The 20,530-nt window shown below is 35.1% G+C and overlaps 2 protein-coding genes across 2 annotated transcripts; both read left to right on the top strand.

The window, feature by feature from the left end:
- The first annotated feature begins 254 nt into the window (after nucleotides 1-254).
- LOC131634339 (protein RALF-like 34) lies at nucleotides 255-1,119 on the top strand. Its single transcript, XM_058904993.1, has one exon. It carries the CDS (start codon nucleotides 386-388, stop codon nucleotides 767-769), a length of 384 nt encoding a protein of 127 aa, XP_058760976.1. The 5' UTR covers nucleotides 255-385; the 3' UTR covers nucleotides 770-1,119.
- Nucleotides 1,120-7,064: 5,945 nt separating this feature from the next.
- On the top strand, nucleotides 7,065-8,111 carry LOC131634356 (mitogen-activated protein kinase kinase kinase 20-like). The gene has a single exon (XM_058905011.1). It carries the CDS (start codon nucleotides 7,065-7,067, stop codon nucleotides 8,109-8,111), a length of 1,047 nt encoding a protein of 348 aa, XP_058760994.1.
- The last annotated feature ends 12,419 nt before the right edge of the window (nucleotides 8,112-20,530 follow it).

The raw sequence follows: 20,530 nt of genomic DNA on the forward strand, positions 1-20,530 counted from the left end.
AAACGCAAGAGATTCTACAATACTCTCCATCACAACCTATACATTACACCCCTTTTCTCATCACCGTCCGATTCATCAAAAACACCGTTTTCACACCGTACATCCCTTAAAACGACGTCGTAAATAATTAATCACAGTCTCTTATCATGGACCTTAACACACAGGATAGAACAGGTATCGTAGAGGCACAGTTGATGGAAACATTGATGAATAACAGCTGTAAACAATTAAGGTTCCCACCTTTGGCGCTTACAACAACATGTGACTTTGGTTCTTGTCTCTGTCTCAGTCCTCTCTCAACAAAAGCACTTTTCCTTTTCCCTCACAAAACTAAACAAAACAAAAACATCATAATTTTCTCACTCTTCTTCTTCTTATCATCATCATGGCTTTCTCTACTTCTCTCAATCTCAATCTCATTCTAACCATTCTACTATCTCTCACTCTCTTCACCATCATCAACACTCACGTTGAAGCACAGATCGAAGAGACAACAACCTTGAACCTTAGTTCAGATGTTCTAGAATGGCCGACAACAATGCAATCACTTTACAATGAAGAAGACATGGACAGTGATGATTTCAGTCGAAGATCTTTGTTCTGGAGTAGAGTAAAATACTATATCTCGTACGGTGCTCTTGCGGCTAACAGAATCCCTTGTCCTCCTCGTTCTGGTAGATCTTATTATACTCACAAGTGTTATGAAGCTAGAGGACCTGTCCATCCTTATACTAGAGGCTGTTCTGCTATCACGAGATGCAGGAGATGAAAATGAAATCATGAGGTTTTGTTTTTTTTATTCTATTCTCAGATCGAGAATTAATTGAAATTTTAAGTTAGGTGAAGTTTGTGTTAGCTTATTGTTAAGTTGATTAAAGTGTTATTAGCTGTGCTTAATTTGGGTTAGCAGCATATTGTGTACTATGTGTTTGAACTTTGAACACTGAGTGGATTTCAAACTGTGGTTTATTTTTGTGTATGATGGGTTCTTCCGAAGAAATGGATGTGTTTGTATTTTGTGTTTAGTTCATGGCAACTCGTTTATATGTTTGTATAAACCAAAAATTGTAATGACTTTAATTATTGCCTAAGTTAGTTATATCCACCATTTATTTATTATTTTTTTGGAAGGCCAAAATAAGACTATACAAAATTGTCTGTGACAAACACAAACACCAATTTAAAATACACCAGAGCAGAATTGAAGAATGGTTATAACATTTTTTCAAATGACTCCAAACTCTAACAATCTAAGCAAAGGTCCAACGGTAAAGAAGTTGTATAACAACAGAACGATAACAAAGCAGGCCTTCAATACTCACAGCACGAGCCTACTTATTCGGTCGAAAAATTCACCACAACCAAGCCACTTCACAAGTGGTAATTCTTATGAAGCAGCAACTGGAATCACGCAAACACCGCCAAAGCTGATCCTAGACTTCAAAGCCTAATCCCCTCACTAAATTTCCAGTCATTTCCAACACTGTTCTATTATAATCCCGCGCAAACACCCAACCACAGTAGCCCGGCCTAGACATGGCATCCTTTACTCCGCAGTCAAATGCACAACAATACTCCAAGGCAGGCCCAAACTAATAATTGAATGAATTCGGAATAGACACCGGTACTCTGCAATCAAATGCACAGCAAAACTCCAAGAGAGACCCGAACTAATGATTGAATGAATTCGGAATAGACACTGGAATATTCAGATTATAACATAACTTGCAAAAACATACAAAGCTAATACAATAACGTCTTCTCCCAACCATTCAACCAAACAAATTGAAACTGTGGAGCTGACTTTGCGCATCTTATTAATTCCAACCGGGCAAGTGCAGTTTTCACCAAAAAGACAGGCAATAAGATGACATTAACAGAGAACACCCGGCCTTACTTCATGAAACAATCTATCCTATGTCCATCTCTACGGCAAAACTACGACAAATCTCACATAAGTCATGGGAGTTAATTCTATAAGCGAAAACACCTACCAACCACCCAAACGCTACCTACAAGGCTCAGGGCCGTTTGTTTTGACGTTTTTTTTTTAAATGATTGTTATAGTGTTACATAATTTTGTAACAAAAAATTTAAAAAAAAAACTTTAATAAAAGCTTCAAACAAAAATTTATTTTGAATAGTTATTTTTAAAATGTGATTTTCGGTATTTTATCTATTTATGGAAAAATATTTTGGATATCAAAATTTCAAAAAATTACCTAATTTTGAAATTATTTCAAATAGATTTTCATAAAAAATTATTTTTAAAATACAAATTTTTGAAAAAATAGCAATTTTGACTAAGTTTTGGTGCAAAAGGGACAAAATTATGCACTGCATAATTGTGAGAAACGTAAGTGAAATATAGTCATCTTAGGACATTGCTCCATACAACCAAAGCAGAAGAACATTCGAAGAAAATGTGATCGACATTTTTCTCTCTCCTGCATCCATGAGGACATGGATTTTGAGATTCAACTAAGATTCCCCTTCTAACTAAGTTGTCTCTACTTAGAATTTTGTTTTTCCAAATTGTCCACGCCAGCACCGAGAATTTTAGCGGGACGATTTTGTTTAAAACAGCTGCCAACTCTGTATTTTCCTCTTTGTCAGTAACCATCCCTTCCATGATCACAAAATAAGCTTCTTTAACCGACTGCACATTCTTATATCACCTTCATGTGTCTTTGACATTAACTAAAATTCTCAAGATCCTTTCTTTAATTTCCCCCTCACTCTTAACGTTTTCCCCCTCCAGTCTACTCTCCCAATCACCATTATAAACCAAAACCCTACTCCCACTCTTAACCTCTCCCTCAATGAAATTTCTTTTTCTTTTGACAACCTATACAAATCAGGGTATTTATTCCTTATACTTCTCCCATCTATCCAAGGGTCCTCCTAGAATGATGTTTCAGTTCCGTCACCAACGTCTTTAGCTAAGTTGTTTTCTACCCACTGTTTTCTAAAACTTCCTTCCTTTGTCTAACAATTACATATCTCTCATCCACAGGGAGCTAAGGTTAAGAATCTTAGCTCAACCACGCCTATTCCCTCATACTTACACTCCAAAATTCTAATCCATAACATATTTTTCTCTATTAGGAACCTCCGTTTCCACTTTTCTAACAACGCTAAATTAAAAGTCTTTAAGTTTTTATTTCAATTCATTTTCTCTATTCAAATCTCCCACCCCATAAAAATATTCTTAAATAGAGGTTCTAGTTTTAAGATAATATCTGATGGAGTCTTAAAAAAAAGAAAGATAATAGTTTGGTAGCGCGGACAATACTGACTTTAAGAGGATAATACGACCGCCAATCGAGAGATGTTTATTGCTCTAGAACACTAATATACCTCTCACTATGTCAATCCCCGGTTTCCAAACACCATTCCTACGATGGTTGCCTCCAACAGAGATCCCTAAATATTTGAAAGGAGTTCCTCCCACCATACAATTGAAATTCGGCGCCGCTTCCTCCAATCATTTTCATTGAGTATTTACACTAAGTAATGAGCTTTTATGGAAGCTTACTTTCGGTATTGACACCAATTCGAACAGTTGTAGGGTTTTTTTATTGCCCAGACATTCTTCCAGCTTCTTTTACGGACAACAAAAATATCGTCTGCATATTGGATATAGGATACTTTCACCTCCTCATTTCCAAACTCATATCCATCAAATAGACTCCTATGACTGTTGTTGGCAATCATTAGATTAATACCTTATGCCGCTATAAGGAATAAGAAAGGGGACAAGGGATCCCCTTGTCTCAATCGTCTCCTTATCGAAATTTCTTTTGTAGGACTTTTGTTTACCAACACTGAAACAGAAGATGTTTGCAAGCAATCATTAATCCATTTTCTCCATTTTACATTGAACCCCGTTGTCTCCATCATATAGTCGAGAAATTTCCAGCCTATTAAATCATATGCTTTTTCACTAAGTCCCTATTTCTTCATACATAGTAATTTTTTCTTTTTTTTTTGGCATTTTGTTTTATATTTGCTCATTTTTTTACTGATTTTACTCTAATTTTTCGACAAAATACACGTCATGACCAGATAAATTATTATCAAAAGTAGATTTTACATTTAAAGTCTTGGTTCTTTCCCAGGTTTATGCCAAGTGTGATGAAACTGAAAGTAGGGGTGGACAATCAGTCGGTTTTTGTTGATTCGGGCCTAAAACTTAAATTTGACGTAAACTGCGATTTCATTTTAATGACCCAATTTTGACAAAAAAAAAGTTTTGATTTTCGTCAAATTCGATTAAATCAATTAAGCGGGTAAGTCGGATGAGTTTTATCAATTTAATATTTATTAAAATAAACTCATTAAAATAACTATTTTTTAATAAAATTTCACATATTCATTTTTTTAATTGTAAAAAAATAAACAAAATTTTAGAATAATTAAAGAATAACTATTTATATTATTGATTTGTAAAAAAAAATATTTATATTATTGATTATTATTATTATTATTATTATTATTATTATTATTATTATTATTATTATTATTATTTGATAACATTTATTGATATTAGTTTGGTCATTATCACATTTTAAACTACAAACTAAATAACATCTAAAATTTTATACTACATGTTTATTATATTAGTGTGATAAAACAACGTTAAACTTTGAAAATGATAATAATTTGACAATATTGTGAATTTTATTTTTATAATATATTAGTCTTATGGTAATAAAAATAAATAAAATAAATATTAATTGAGTTCGGTCGGATTCAGTTTTTGATGGATCCAAAATATTCATCAGAGTCCGACCAAAATAAATCTATAATATCCAAATTAAATAACTAAATCAATCCGACCGGATCCAATTGCACAAAATAACCCACGGATCGGATGGTTTAAATCAGGCGGATCGCTGAAAGTAATGGTTTTCCCATTACTATGCTCCTCTTGAATATTAGCAATATTAGAACACACGTGGATCCTCTTTTTCTATTTACATTCATATAAACTTGATGTATTCAAATACAATAATAGGATTAAAATCATACAACTATTTTCAATCTGTTTGGCAGCCCCTAGCGTGGCGAGCTAGGTTAAGAAAATTTATATATTTAATTAAGTTTTTAATTAAATACACTATTATTATTTTACCGAAATTGACCATTAATAATTGAGTTGGAAAATTCTGTTAGATTTTTTTAAAATATTAAGACCTATATTTTATTTTGTTCCAAGTCATTGTTAAATAATCACTTAAAATTTAGCTATTTAAACATAAATTATTTCTAATTGTAACTCATTCAACTTTGGAAAAAGTGTAGCGAATAATTGTAACTCACAAAGTTATAAGAATGTATTCACAAGATGTTTTTTTATGGATACTAGATGTTTTTTTATACATTTAACTATTACTTTTGTAAGGTTATCATACATTTTTCTATATATTTAGATTATTATTTTTTCACGGGTATCAAATATTTTTCTAAACATTTAATTATTATTTTTTCACGAGTACCGAACATTTTCTATATCTTTAATTATTATTTTTTCATAGGTACCAGACATTTTTCTAAACATTCAATTATTATTTTTTTCACGGGCACCAAACATTTTTCTATACATTCAGTTATTATTTTTTCATGGGTACCAGACATTTTTTTTAAACATTCAATTATTATTTTTTTACGGGTACCAAACATTTTTCTAAACAATCAATTATTATTTTTTCACAGGTACTGAAATTTTTTCTATGCATTCAATTATTATTTTTTTCACATGTACCAGACTCTTTTCTATACATTCAATTATTATTTTTTCACGAGTACTAGACAGTTTTCTATATATTTAATTTTTTTTACGGGTATCGGAAATTTTTCTATATATTTAGATTATTATTTTTTCACGGATACCAGACATTTTTCTAAATATTCAATTATTATTTTTTCACGGGTACCGAACATTTTCTATGTGTATAATTATTATTTTTTCACAGGTAACATACATTTTTCTAAAAATTCAATTATTATTATTTTCACGGGTACCAGACATTTTTTTTATACATTCAGTTATTATTTTTTCACGGGTACCACATTTTTTTTAAACATTCAATTATTATTTTTTTACGGGTACCAAACATTTTTCTAAACAATCAATTATTATTTTTTCACAGATACCGAAATTTTTTCTATGCATTCAATATTATTTTTTTCACAGATATAAGACATTTTTCTATATATTCAATTATTATTTTTTCACGGATACCAGATATTTTTCTATACATTTAATTATTATTTTTCACATGTACAAAATATTTTTCTAATAAAAAATATACATTTGAAACAAATGCGCGTCCCGCACTAGAACCCGTGCGAACGCACGGGTTTGTTACTAGTTTAGCTCTTAGTTTTAATAATTTAACTTTCTATATATAATATACAATTTTTGAAATAAAAATATCAAATAGATTTTCTAATTTTCTCATCTCTCAAAGTGTTTTAAAAATATTGAAAACCAAATGAGTTTTCTTATTTTATTTTATTTTAAAAACCGTTTTTAAAGATTGATTACCAAATAGAAATTTTTTAGTTTTTTCTTAAAACAAATTTTCACAACAAATTTTTAAAAGTTATTTTTTAAATCTAAAAAAGAAAATTAATTCAACAAACCCTAATTTCCTACTTCCCACAAAGTATTTGTATTTTGACATTAAAAAATAAATTTAAATGGTAAACTAAAATTAGTTAATTGAAAATAAAAAATTGGTTAATTAATGTACATCTAAAAATATATCATTCATTGGGTCTAAAACTCTAATCCATATCCGAATATTGAGTTTCAAACTTAAACTGTCATGATCTAGAATCAAGAAGTCCTGGTATAAAATATGAGTTAACAGAACAACCACATAGTACTCCTTATCACACTACGAGTTAGTTATGAAATTAAAATCTTTAGAAGCATAATTTTCGCATATTTATAACAATTAACTTATATAAATAAGAAACCTTACTTTTCAAACCTTATTTCAAACTTTACTTCTTTCTCAAAAAAAGTATACACACTAAACTTCAAAGCAGCCATGAATTGGGTTCGTGGAGACTTCTTAGGCAGTGGAAGTTTTGCCACGGTCAATTTAGCCAAACACATTAAACCCTCCGTTAACATTCCGTCTCTCACTGCCGTCAAATCATGTGAATTCTCCCATTCTCTTTCACTCCAAAAGGAGAAAAATATATTGGAACGTTTAAGATCATGCCCACACATTATTCACTGTTTTGGTCACGATTTAACTATTGAAAACGGAGAAGAGTATTACAATATTTTTCTAGAATATGCAAATTGCGGAACTCTCAATGATCAACTCAAGAATTACGACGGTAAGCTCCCCGAAAAACTCGTTCGTCGCTACACAAGATCCGTGGTTAAAGGCCTCAAGTATATTCACGAAAACGGTTTTGTTCATTGTGATTTGAAACCACCAAACATTCTCGTATTCGACAACGACAACGTTAAGATATCAGATTTCGGTCTTGCAAAAGAGATGGGAGTGGAAGAAGATAAAAAGATGAAATGCAAAGGAACTCCAATGTTTATGTCACCGGAAGCCGTGATGGACAATGTGTATGAATCTCCCGTAGATATCTGGGCTCTCGGTTGCACTGTTTTGGAGATTCTTACCGGAGAACCCGCATGGGATATAAGTTACAACACAGACCCGTTGAAGTTGTTGGTTCATATTGGGGTTAGCAAAGAAGTACCATTGATTCCAGAAAAAATATCAGAAGAAGCAAAAGATTTTCTTGAAAAATGTCTTGTTAGGGATCCACTGAAAAGATGGAGTGCTGAGATGCTTTTGAAACACCCTTTTATATCGGATGATGAAACTGTTTCTTCGGTTAAGGAGTCAACGTTTTCATCAACTTCTCCAGTTACTCACTTTGGGTTTTCAAATTGGAGTTCTTCAACTGTTACAACATTGCCTTACAGTTCAATAGAAGCTGACTATTGTTTTTTATCACAAGAAAAAAACCTACTAGATTGTTGGCCGGAAGAGATGCTTACCACCTCTGAGAAATCGTTAGATTTGTTAGAATATGACGAATGGTGTTTTGTTATATCCAATTAGAATACCTTCATCACATATAACACTAACCAACTGTATTAGAGGATTATACGTATTCAATGAAAGTATACATTTAAATTTTGTTTTTTTTTATCAATTGATTTTTTTTCTGCGTTAATTGATTTATTTTGTACCAATTTCCATTAGTTCCTTACTTTGCATTCAGTTTTCTATTTTTTATTTTATATTATGTTTAGCATTAGGGTAGCACACTCAAACCCGCAAGACTTTTTATTTTATATTATGTTTAGCATTAGGGTAGCACACTCAAACCCGCAAGACCCATCCGTATCCGTATTCAAGTTGATTGGGTTTGAGTGCAATATGATATTTCATGGGTCAGGATTCTTTCTATTTTTCTCTTTTTCTATTTTCTCCATTATTATAATTTTGTATGTAAATAGCACGTATTTTTATGACATATGACATTTATTTCACATTTATTTAATTTTATTTACTCAAAACTATAGTAATGGAGTCTTTCATTTCTTTAAAGAAATGGAGAGGATCTCAACCCATATTGAGGTGCGAGTTTGGGTAGTATGAAACACGCACCTGAAACCCGAAATATATATATATATATATATATATATATATATATATATATATATATATATATATATATATATATATATATATATATATATATGCGTGAGTGTTATTTTAACACCCGAACAGTCTTTAGGTTCGGATACGAATTTGGATAGTGCGAAATTCGACCTGACTCGTTGTCACTCTATTTAGCATGCGTTTTTATCTATAATTAATTATAATTTTATTGAAATTTTAAAATATTCACAATATAGCTTCATTAAATATGTAAAATGGTTAGGAAAGATACAAAATTTCTTTTTGCGGCTGAAGTTGCCAAAATTATTCAATGTATTTTATAATATACTTATTTTATTTATAAAAAAAATTATTTTTAAATATATTGAAAAACAATATATTTAGTCCATATATTATCTAAATAGTGAAACTTATTACTAATTGTATATAACTTTAAAATCAAAATTAAAAAGAATCATATAACATAATTTATAAAAAAATTCTATAAGTTTTTAATACTAGAATTACTTTGTTTAATAACTAAACGTCGACTTTAAGGATCATAAATACAAAAAATTATAAGCTCAATAAGGGAAAATTTTCTAATTTATATTTTTTATGTTTATTTTAAATAATTAGAAAAATTGTATTTTCTGTTCCAATAGGCAATTTATTAAGAGTTAGTTTCACTAGGATGTGTGTAGTTTCAATAGGTGGTTCAAGAGTTTAATTCTTTTGTAGTCCATATGGGAGAAAAATTGCAATAACCACTTTTTAAAATAAAAAAAATTAAAATAACAACATTTTTAAAAAATTTACCTGGGTAACCAGGTTTGGGGATGCCCTACATGTAGGAGCCACCCCCCATAGCGCTAATATACAAAAAAAGAGTGTATGCACCACCCTAGGTGGCGCCAATGTTGAAGAGCAAATTAGGGTTTGCCCTGTGTGGCGCTTATGTACAAATTTTGTACTTAGGAGCCATATGGGGTGACTCTTATGTGTTAGGGTATTTTCTATAAATATACCCCAATCCCCATTCATTTTCCACACATTTTTTCTTTCGTTTTCTCACACTCTCTTTGATTTTTCTCGTCATGGCAAAATTGCCGATTTTTAAGAGAGATGGTCATGTGTTTTACTCCGTTGAGAAACCTCCAATTAAAATGAAATTTTGGAACATTCATTCCATGGACCATCTGAAGAGGTCGTTGTTGCACTGGTTAGACGGGGAGTACGAGGCAGGTAAAAGCATCAGACGAATCCAGAGGCAGAGAACGAGGACGCCAATTATCACGGGAAAAATTGAACGTTGGTTGGTTGAAGTTAAGAACAACGTTGATGTCATGAATATGATGCATGACACAGATGACATCGTCTTGGTGGTTGTGATATCGTGAAACTCTAGTTGTTTTAATGTTATTAATTTCTGTCAGTGTTTGTTGTTAAGTGTTGTTTGTATTGTTGTTGGTTATGTTATGTTTGTGTTCTTCTTGTTTAATCTATGTTTGTGTCTTATTAGTTGTAACACCAATATGTTTCACGGATAAAGAAAGTCTATTTGATTTCATAAAAGATAGTAGATATACATGACATACAATTATTGGTTGGTGGAGGTTGATCCACGATTAGGACATGTATTTTTATTGTGCCCGACTTGACGACAAATGCAACATTTTCTTACCATTTTTTCATGATCAGCCATCTCGATTCTGATACGCGTGCTATTGGGTCGACCCTTTTTCTTTCGTCACATGTTGTTATTATGCCAAACTAACTCCCCTCGTACGCAGGCTAGTAATCCTCCTTTGCCATCACTGGAAATGCATTGTTGTATACTCTGAGAAAGATGTCGGTCTTGTAAATGGGAGCTAAGAGTGCTAAGACATCTTGGTGTGCATATGAACATGCTGCTATGACATGGGCATAAGGCATGCGAAAGGCCTGGAACTTTCTGCAGTCGCACCATCCTTCTTCCAGCAGAACCCTGTACTCTTGTCTCGAGGGGCCCTCATTATGGTTAATTTTTTCTTTGATACTGAAGGTGCGGTTGAATCGGTCGAAAGCTGTAACATGGTGGCTGCTGGCTTTGGCAGATTGTTCTTTCATAAATTTCATGCAATTTTCGCTGAACAATTGTCCCGATTCTGAAATTGCACTCCACCGCTTACCTCTTCTAGAGAAAAGGGATGCCATCCTAAAGTAGGTCGATCTCACCAAGGCAGTAATTGAAAGATGTCTGATGCCCTTGAAAACACAGATTAGTGACTCCACAAGATTTAGAGTCATGTGCCCCCATTGTTGGCCGTTGTCATATGCCTAGTCCATTTCTCTCTGTCTAGATTATCGATCCACCTGCCTGCATCCGGATTTGAAAATAATATTTCACGTCGATAATGTTGGAACGTTTGTTGAGTTAATGCATACCCGACATTAACAAGAGTCTTCCGAAGAACCCTATCCTTGATTTGCCGCATGAAATTTTGAGCAATATGTTGAATACAATATACATTAGTTGAAGGTGGGTCGTGCCAACCGTTTGCTGGATTGTTGTACGCACTCTCGATGGAAGCATGCCTATCTGAAATCAAACATAGCCCAGGTTGAGGAGCAATGTATGTCCGAAGATTTCTGAGAAAGAAACTCCAACCCCGAGCAGTTACACCTTCCATAAGAGCGAACAGAATTGGAAAAATATTACTGTTTTCATCTTGTGCAATGTGTTGCACCCCAAAATTTGCCCATCCTAATTTACATTTATCTGGCTTAGGCTTCGCATTTCATCTGCATACCTCTCCCCTAAGTCATCTAACACATCATGCATTTATTCATTAAAAATAATATTTGTTCATTAAATCAGTGATGATTGATTGAAGGCTTCAATTTGATCAGGGTTTGTTTTCACATCATTTAACCAAGAATATTTTTCTTATGGAGTTTGGATACAATTATGTGGAGCACTGCTAGAATTATTTTGTGGTACGATAATTGGTGAATTCATTTAGTTATTGGTACATGTTGATGAGAGAAGACTTTTTGAAATCTATTTGCAATGACTTTGTCAATCATGAGGTTGACTTTTGACTAAGGTCATATTGACCCCATATCTTTGGTTATCATTCTAAGTGAGTTTTCGTCATTCAAGATCGCATATTGAAAAAGGAAGTTTTGGATTTTTAAAGATAAAAAGAAGTTCAGATTGTTAATTACAAGTTCAAAGATAACACCACAGTGCCATTACAAACCAATATCCTTACATCTAGTACATCCCATATCAATTCGAAAACAGAGTTTGAAAAAAGAAAAAAATGCAGAGCTGCTGCCATATACCGTTCAGCCTACACAAATCAGCTCCACACTCAATATGACCCTGCTGCACCAGCCTTCAAGACTCACATCAGTTCTGAACCGGTTCGAGATCCTTCAACAAACCCGCGGCCACTTTCCTCATATCCATTTGTTAATACCCTACAGCATACACACACACACATCAGCCCTGCAAAACCAGAAAAATGCAAACAAATCAAGTTCAGCCCCATACACATTCTTTACCAAAACTGCCATAACATAAAGCCAACCATTAACAGAATTCAATTACTAATTAACTAACAGACAGCAGATTTTTACTAACCAAGTTCTTCTTACCAGAGCATGCAACAGAAAAGAAACTAACCTATCCTAACTGTCCCTAACTTCCTAACAGTTTTCAAACCACCCATAACTAACTAACCTGAAACAAACTGCCTAACAGAATCATAACAGAATGATAACAGAAATTCAACTGAGTCATAACAGAAAAGAGATGAGGACTAACCTATATATTCAGAACTTCCCTCCAATTCAGAAGCCTCCACCATTTTTTCTCCACTTCATTCATCTTCACCACCATCTCTCTCTCAATTCACTCTCCATCACCATTCATCTTCATTTCTCTCTGTAACCCCAACCTTCATCTTCTACATCCATCTTCCTTCAATTCTCTCTGTAACTCCCTCTCTCTCGACTCCCCAATCTCTCACAAAAGCCCTCTCGCCATTGTTGTACGAGACTTCACCTTGAAGTCTCCTTTCAACCAAGCTCAGCCATCACTCCAGAATCTCTCCGCTCTCAATTCATAACGCTCAACAATCACTACGACGAAAACACGGCTCAACAGAAAACTCAAAGAAAAAGAAGAATTCGAGAAGAAGAACAGAATAAGAGGTCGAAGAAGCAAGAACTTACACAAAGAACCTTCAGCACTTCCACGTCAATCTCCACGCTTCAATCTTCAACAAGCCCCTCGGCATCAATAACTGAATCACCGATTGCTCCTGCAACTTCAAACGATTCACAAGTAGCAAAATCAAAGAAGAATCGAGAAGAAGTTGAAGAACATGGACGCTTAATATTACCTCGTCTCTGGCCTTTTCAATCATCAACCTCACTTCGCACATAAGGTAAGTCCTCAAAGCTTCACACCTTTTTCTTGATGTCGTATGTTAAGAACTTGTTGAACAAATTAAAAATCCTAAGCCTATTGCTCGATTCAAGTAAGAGATGCATCTGTTTTTTCGTTTAGATGAATCTAGGGTTTAATGTTCGAATGGAAATCGAGCTGAGACGAGAGTGAAGTGAGATGGAGTGCGGTGAGTTCACGGTGGCGTTTGATTTTCTGATCGGAGAGAGGAGCGAGGTTTATCGTCGCCGCCACTGCAAGAGAGAGCAGAACGAGAGGAAGAGAGGTTAGGGGAGAGTCTGAACGATAGAAGTTGAAAGGTCTTAATTGATAACCCTAATTTCCCTTTTACTTTTTTATTAAGCTAATTGAATAATTGAATTTAATTAGAATTAATTAGGATTAATTAAAGTTTAATTAAGATTGATTGTATTAATTAGGATCATTAAGCAAAAATTTGATAGATTAGCAAGTCTAAAGGTTAACAAATGCATTGGGATCACAGTAATCTTGGGCCGGTTCGCTCTTCACACCTCCGAGGGCCCACGCTTCTTTGGTAAACAAATTTCTGAAAAAACAAAAACTTCTGGACCAACCATTGGGCCCTGTGCCCAGACTTGCTTATCACACCTTAAATTCAATTTGACACCCCTCTGTTTCCTTTTATTTCAATTTACAATTTAGGTCTTTTAATTAGATTTTTTTTTGTCACTTCTTTTAGTAATAAAAACGACTATTTTTCCTTTGTTTTTTAGACCTTAATACAATTTTTGTCATAAAAATAATCACTAAAAAAATAGTAGTTTTAGGCTATTTTGTTTTAGTCTTTTACTTGACTTGTAACTCAATTTCTCTCATAAAAATAGTAGTACTTTTAATTCACTTTTGTGCTATATTTTGACTTGTTCTATTTCATGCTCTTGTACTATTTTCATGTATCCTACTTGTTGACTTCTAATTGTAATCTTTATGTTCATATTCTTTTATTCCTAACCTTAGGTAGAAACCATGATAACATTAGGTAGAAATTCCCTTCATGCTTAGGCTAGTTTCTTTTCCTTTTCAACCTTAAAACACTTAACAAATACTTGACTTAATTTCCCTTAAAAAATACAAAGAAAACACTTAAAAAACATTAATAAAAAAGTGAAAATCATTAAAAAGGGAATGGAAGCTTGAATCTCCCTTGCTTTAGGGAATCATTCGAGTGCTTGGATCTCCCTTGCTTTAGGGAACCATTCGAGCGTAAGTTCCCAATTTCTAAAAAACACAAACCAAAGAACAACTCGAGTCTCCCTTGCTTTAGGGTTCCACTCGAAACGTTCAAAATCTCTTCTTCATCTCGCCCCCGAGGCATTCTTTAATCGGACACGTTATTTCCGCTCCATTCCCAGCTTAAGACTCCAGAGGTCGAGCAGCGGAGTGCGAATGTAACTTTGTCCACTAAAAAACACAAAAACAAACAAAAACTAAAGAGCCGAACTACGGCGCTCTGATTCCTAAAAAGGATACGTAGGCATTAGGTCGCGGGGCCTAAGCGAGCACAACTATTTATAAACCTTATTTTCCCCGTGTTTCTTTTTCATTTATTTGCATGCATTCCCTTAGTAATTAAGCTTTAGATTTATACACCCTTTAGATAGCAACAAACGTAGGTGGATACCATCGAGTACGATGGGCGTGAGGGGTGCTAGTACCTTCCCCTTGCGTAACCGACTCCCGTACCTTATCTCTGGTCGAAAGACCTTTTCTTATCCTTTATTTATTCCAGGTTTTCTGATATTCCTTTCCCTTATGGGATAAATATATTGGTGGCGACTCTGTTCATATTTCGCGAGCGTGCGACAGCTGGCGACTCTGCTGGGGACGTTGCTAGACCTATTGCGGGTCCATTCTTAGCGAGTCGATCCTAGCCTGCGTTTGTTTGTTTATTTACTGGGTGTTTACTTGTTTTATGTCTATACCTTGTATATATGTTTGCATGCTTATTCTTTGCCTGCATATCATGTTTATTTCTGTTTGCACATCATGCATATGGATTATATTTTGTGTTCCCTGGGGTCTTCTGTTCTGTTTTGCAGGTGGGGGGTTTTGTGAGGTAAAAGGCCCACTACCCAGGCCAAGTGACACATAGGATTAGCGTGGATGCTCATGTTGACTCCCGTGGCCCTTGCTACGATCGAGTTCAACATGGGGTACCACAACTGGGCGAGGTTCTTTCATGGAACACTGTGTCTGGCACGCTTGTTGCCTCAAACACTTTGTACCCCATGGGAACTGTAGACCCTAGTGACCATTAGGGACCACTTGTCCGTGTCTAGACTTCATACCCGTGAGATTGGGGTGGGACAGGAAACTTGACCTCCATCATGTTAGAACAAGATTTGTTCTGATCAATTATCTTAGTTTTGATGATAACAATAATATGAATTTTGCTTAAGATAATATGGTACTCTAATCCAATGCAATTTCCTTTTCAGGAAATATATAAAGAGTATGCACAATTCAGCGCTCAGAAGCTGTGTCTCAAGGGTTCAGCATGCAACATCAGAACATGGTCTGGCAAGACATCAGAAGATGGTCGAAGCAGAATCAGAACATGGGTCTATGGAAGCATCAGAAGAACATGAGATCAGAAGCACTGAAGTTCTGATGGTATCACGCTCAGAAGCACTTCAAGGTCAGAAGATCAGAAGATGCTTTGCACCAAGCTGTTTGACTCTGATGATATTCAAACGTTGTATTCACAAACATCAGATCAGAAGGAAGTACAAGTGGCAAGCTACGCTGACTGACAAAAGGATTGTTAAAAGCTATTATAGGCAACGTCAGTAGACACAACGTGAACAAGGCTCGAGGTAGTTGACAAAAGCGTATAACATTAAATGCGATGCTGTACGGAACACGCAAAGCATTAAATGCACTCAACGGTCATCTTCTCCAACGCCTATAAATATGAAGTTCTGATGAGAAGCAAGGTTAACGATTCTGAACAAATCAACTCATATTAACTTGCTGAAACTCTGTTCTACTCAAAGCTCAGAATCTTCATCTTCATCAAAGCTCACTACATTGCTGTTGTAATATATTAGTGAGATTAAGCTTAAACGTTAAGAGAAATATCACAGTTTGTGATTATAGCTTTTAAGAAGCAATTGTAATACTCTTAGAATTGATTACATTAAGTTGTAAGGAACTAGAGTGATCGTGTGGATCAGAATACTCTAGGAAGTCTTAGAGGTTATCTAAGCAGGTTGTAACTAGAGTGATCGTGTGGATCAGAATACTCTAGAAAGTCTTAGAGGGTATCTAAGCAGTTGTTCCTGGAGTGATCAGTGTGTGATCAGAAGACTCTGGAAGACTTAGTTGCTGACTAAGTGGAGAACCATTGTAATCCATGCGATTAGTGGATTAAATCCTCAGTTGAGGTAAATCATCTCTGCGGGGGTGGACTGGAGTAGTTTAGTTAACAACGAACCAGGATAAAAATAACTGTGCAATTTATTTTTATCTGTCAAGTTTTTAAAGCTACACTTATTCAAACCCCCCCTTTCTAAGTGTTTTTCTATCCTTCAATTGGCATCAGAGCGCCGGTTCTAAGGTGCAAGCACTTAACCGTGTTTAGAAAAGATTCAGGAAGAGAAAAACGCTTCAGTAAAAGATGGCTGATGAAACTGCAAAGTCTACATCTACATCTGGCTCTGCTGAGCAACACAACGGTAACAATGGTTATACTAGACCGCCGGTATTTGATGGTGAAAACTTTGAATACTGGAAAGATAAACTGGAAAGTTACTTTCTTGGTCTAGATGGTGATCTATGGGATCTTCTGATGGATGGTTACAAACATCCAGTAAATGCCAGTGGCGTAAAGCTGACAAGGCAAGAAATGAGTGATTATCAGAAGAAGCTTTTCAGGAATCATCATAAATGCAGAACTGTTTTGCTGAATGCTATCTCTCATGCTGAGTATGAGAAGATATCTAACAGGGAAACGGCCTATGACATATATGAGTCCTTGAAAATGACTCATGAAGGAAATGCTCAAGTCAAGGAGACTAAAGCTCTCGCTTTAATCCAGAAGTATGAAGCCTTCAAGATGGAGGATGATGAAGACATTGAAAAGATGTTTTCAAGATTTCAAACTCTTACTGCTGGATTGAGAGTTCTTGACAAGGGATACACCAAGGCTGATCACGTAAAGAAGATCATCAGAAGCTTACCCAGAAGATGGGGTCCTATGGTGACTGCATTTAAGATTGCGAAGAATCTAAATGAAGTCTCTTTGGAAGAGCTGATCAGTGCCCTGAGGAGTCATGAAATTGAACTGGATGCAAACGAGCCTCAAAAGAAAGGTAAGTCTATTGCATTAAAATCCAATATCATGAAATGCACTAACGCTTTTCAGGATAGAGAAGAAGATCCTGAAGAATCAGAACCTGAAGAAGAAGATGAACTGTCCTTGATCTCCAGAAGGCTAAATCAACTCTGGAAGAACAAGCAAAGGAAGTTCAGAGGCGTCAGAAGTTCAAAGAAATTTGAACGTGGAGAATCTTCTGATGACAGAAGATTTGACAAGAAGAAGGTCATGTGCTATGAATGCAATGAGCCTGGACACTTCAAGAATGAATGTCCAAAACTTCAGAAGGAAAATCCCAAGAAGAAGTTTCATAAGAAGAAAGGTCTTATGGCAACCTGGGATGAGTCAGAAGATGATTCAGACTCTGAAGATGAGCAGGCTAACTGTGCGCTGATGGCGACAGAAGATGACGGATCAGAATCTACATCAGAATCAGATTCTGAAGAGGTATTTTCTGAACTTACTAGAGATGAGTTAGTTTCCGGTCTAACTGAACTTCTGGAATTCAAGTCTCAGATTAGTCTCAAATACAAAGAGCTGAAAAAGCTATTTGAATTTGAAACAAAGAAGCTTGAGTTGGAGAATTCTGAATTAAAAGAAAAACTTTTAAAATTATCCAATAATGTTGGATCTCCTTCTGATTCAGAAAAATCCACTCCTAGTCTAAACCATATTCTGAAAGAATATGATTTAAGTTTCAGGAAGTTCTTATCTAGAAGTATTGGCAGAAGTCAGCTAGCTTCTATGATATATGCTGTGTCTGGAAACAAAAGAGTTGGCATTGGTTTTGAGGGTGAAACCCCATACAAACTTGAACCTGTTGATGAAATGAAATTCACATACAAGCCATTGTATGATCAGTTCAAGTATGGCCACTCCCATGATATTAGGCACACTTCACATGCTCAAAGTTTTCACATAACACACACCAAAAAGCATGTGACACAACCTAGGAAATATCATGAAACTCACATTAAGAATTATCATGCTGTTCCTCCTTCTGCTTACAATGTTAAACCCAAGTTCAATCAGAACTTGAGAAAATCTAACAAGAAAGGACCCAAGAGAATGTGGGTACCTAAGGATAAGATTATTCCTATTGCAGATATCCTTGGCTGCAAAAAGGACAAAGCACAACATGTCGTGGTACCTGGACTCTGGATGCTCACGACACATGACAGGAAGAAGGTCTATGTTCCAAGACCTGGTGCTTAAGTCTGGAGGAGAAGTCAAGTTTGGAGGAGATCAGAAGGGCAAGATAATTGGCTCTGGAACTATAAAGTCTGGTAACTCTCCTTCCATTTCTAATGTACTTCTTGTAGAAGGATTAACACATAACCTCTTATCTATCAGTCAATTGAGTGACAATGGTTATGATATAATCTTTAATCAAAAGTCTTGCAAGGCTGTAAATCAGAAGGATGGCTCAATCCTATTTACAGGCAAGAGGAAGAACAACATTTATAAGACAGATCTGCAAGATCTTATGAGTCAGAAGGTGACTTGTCTTATGTCTGTTTCTGAAGAGCAGTGGGTCTGGCACAGAAGATTAGGTCATGCTAGTTTGAGAAAGATTTCTCAGATTAACAAACTGGATCTTGTCAGAGGACTCCCTAATCTGAAATTCAAATCAGATGCTCTTTGTGAAGCATGTCAGAAGGGCAAGTTCTCCAAACCTGCATTCAAGTCCAAGAATGTTGTTTCTACCTCAAGGCCATTAGAACTCTTGCACATTGATCTGTTTGGCCCAGTCAAAACAGCATCTGTCAGAGGGAAGAAATATGGATTAGTCATCGTAGATGATTATAGCCGCTGGACGTGGGTAAAATTCTTGAAACACAAGGATGAGACTCATTCAGTGTTCTTTGATTTCTGCATTCAGATTCAATCTGAAAAAGAGTGTAAAATCATAAAGGTCAGAAGTGATCATGGTGGTGAATTTGAGAACAGATTCTTTGAAGAGTTCTTCAAAGAAAATGGTATTGCCCATGATTTCTCTTGTCCTAGAACTCCACAGCAAAATGGAGTTGTAGAACGAAAGAATAGGACTCTGCAAGAAATGGCCAGAACCATGATCAATGAAACCAATATGGCTAAGCATTTCTGGGCAGAAGCAATAAACACTGCATGCTATATTCAGAATAGAATCTCTATCAGACCTATTCTAAATAAGACTCCTTATGAATTGTGGAAGAATAAAAAGCCCAACATTTCATATTTCCATCCTTTTGGATGTGTATGCTTTATGCTGAACTCTAAAGATCATCTTGGTAAGTTTGATTCCAAAGCACAAAAATGTTTCCTTCTTGGATATTCTGAACGCTCAAAAGGCTACAGAGTATACAATACTGAAACATTGATTGTGGAAGAATCAATCAATATCAGGTTTGATGATAAGCTTGGTTCTGAAAAAACCAAAGCAGTTTGATAATTTTGCAGATTGTGATATTGATATATCAGAAGTTGTTGAGCCAAGAAGCAACGCATCAGAAGCATAGCTTCTCAGAAGCAAAGAATCTGAAGATCAAGTATCAGCTTCTCTGGAGAATCTAAGCATTTCTGAAGAACCATCTGTCAGAAGATCATCCAGACTCATCTCTGGTCATTCAGAAGATGTCATTCTTGGAAAGAAGGATGATCCAATCAAAACAAGAGCATTCCTCAAGAACAATGCAGACTGTCAATTAGGTCTTGTATCTTTGATCGAGCCAACTTCTGTTGATCATGCTCTAGAAGATCCAGACTGGATAATTGCTATGCAAGAAGAACTGAATCAGTTTACAAGAAATGATGTTTGGGATCTTGTTCCTAGACCAGATGGATTCAATATAATCGGTACAAAATGGGTCTTCAGAAACAAGCTCAGTGAGAAAGGTGAAGTGATAAGGAACAAAGCCAGACTGGTGGCTCAGGGTTATAGTCAGCAAGAAGGGATTGACTATACAGAAACCTTTGCACCAGTGGCCAGGTTAGAATCTATTCGTCTATTAATTTCATTTGCCACTCAACATAACATCACTCTCTATCAGATGGATGTTAAGAGTGCCTTCTTAAATGGTTATATAGATGAAGAAG

The sequence above is a fragment of the Vicia villosa genome, unplaced genomic scaffold, assembly GCF_029867415.1.
Source record: "Vicia villosa cultivar HV-30 ecotype Madison, WI unplaced genomic scaffold, Vvil1.0 ctg.001282F_1_1, whole genome shotgun sequence".
NCBI lineage: Eukaryota > Viridiplantae > Streptophyta > Magnoliopsida > Fabales > Fabaceae > Vicia > Vicia villosa.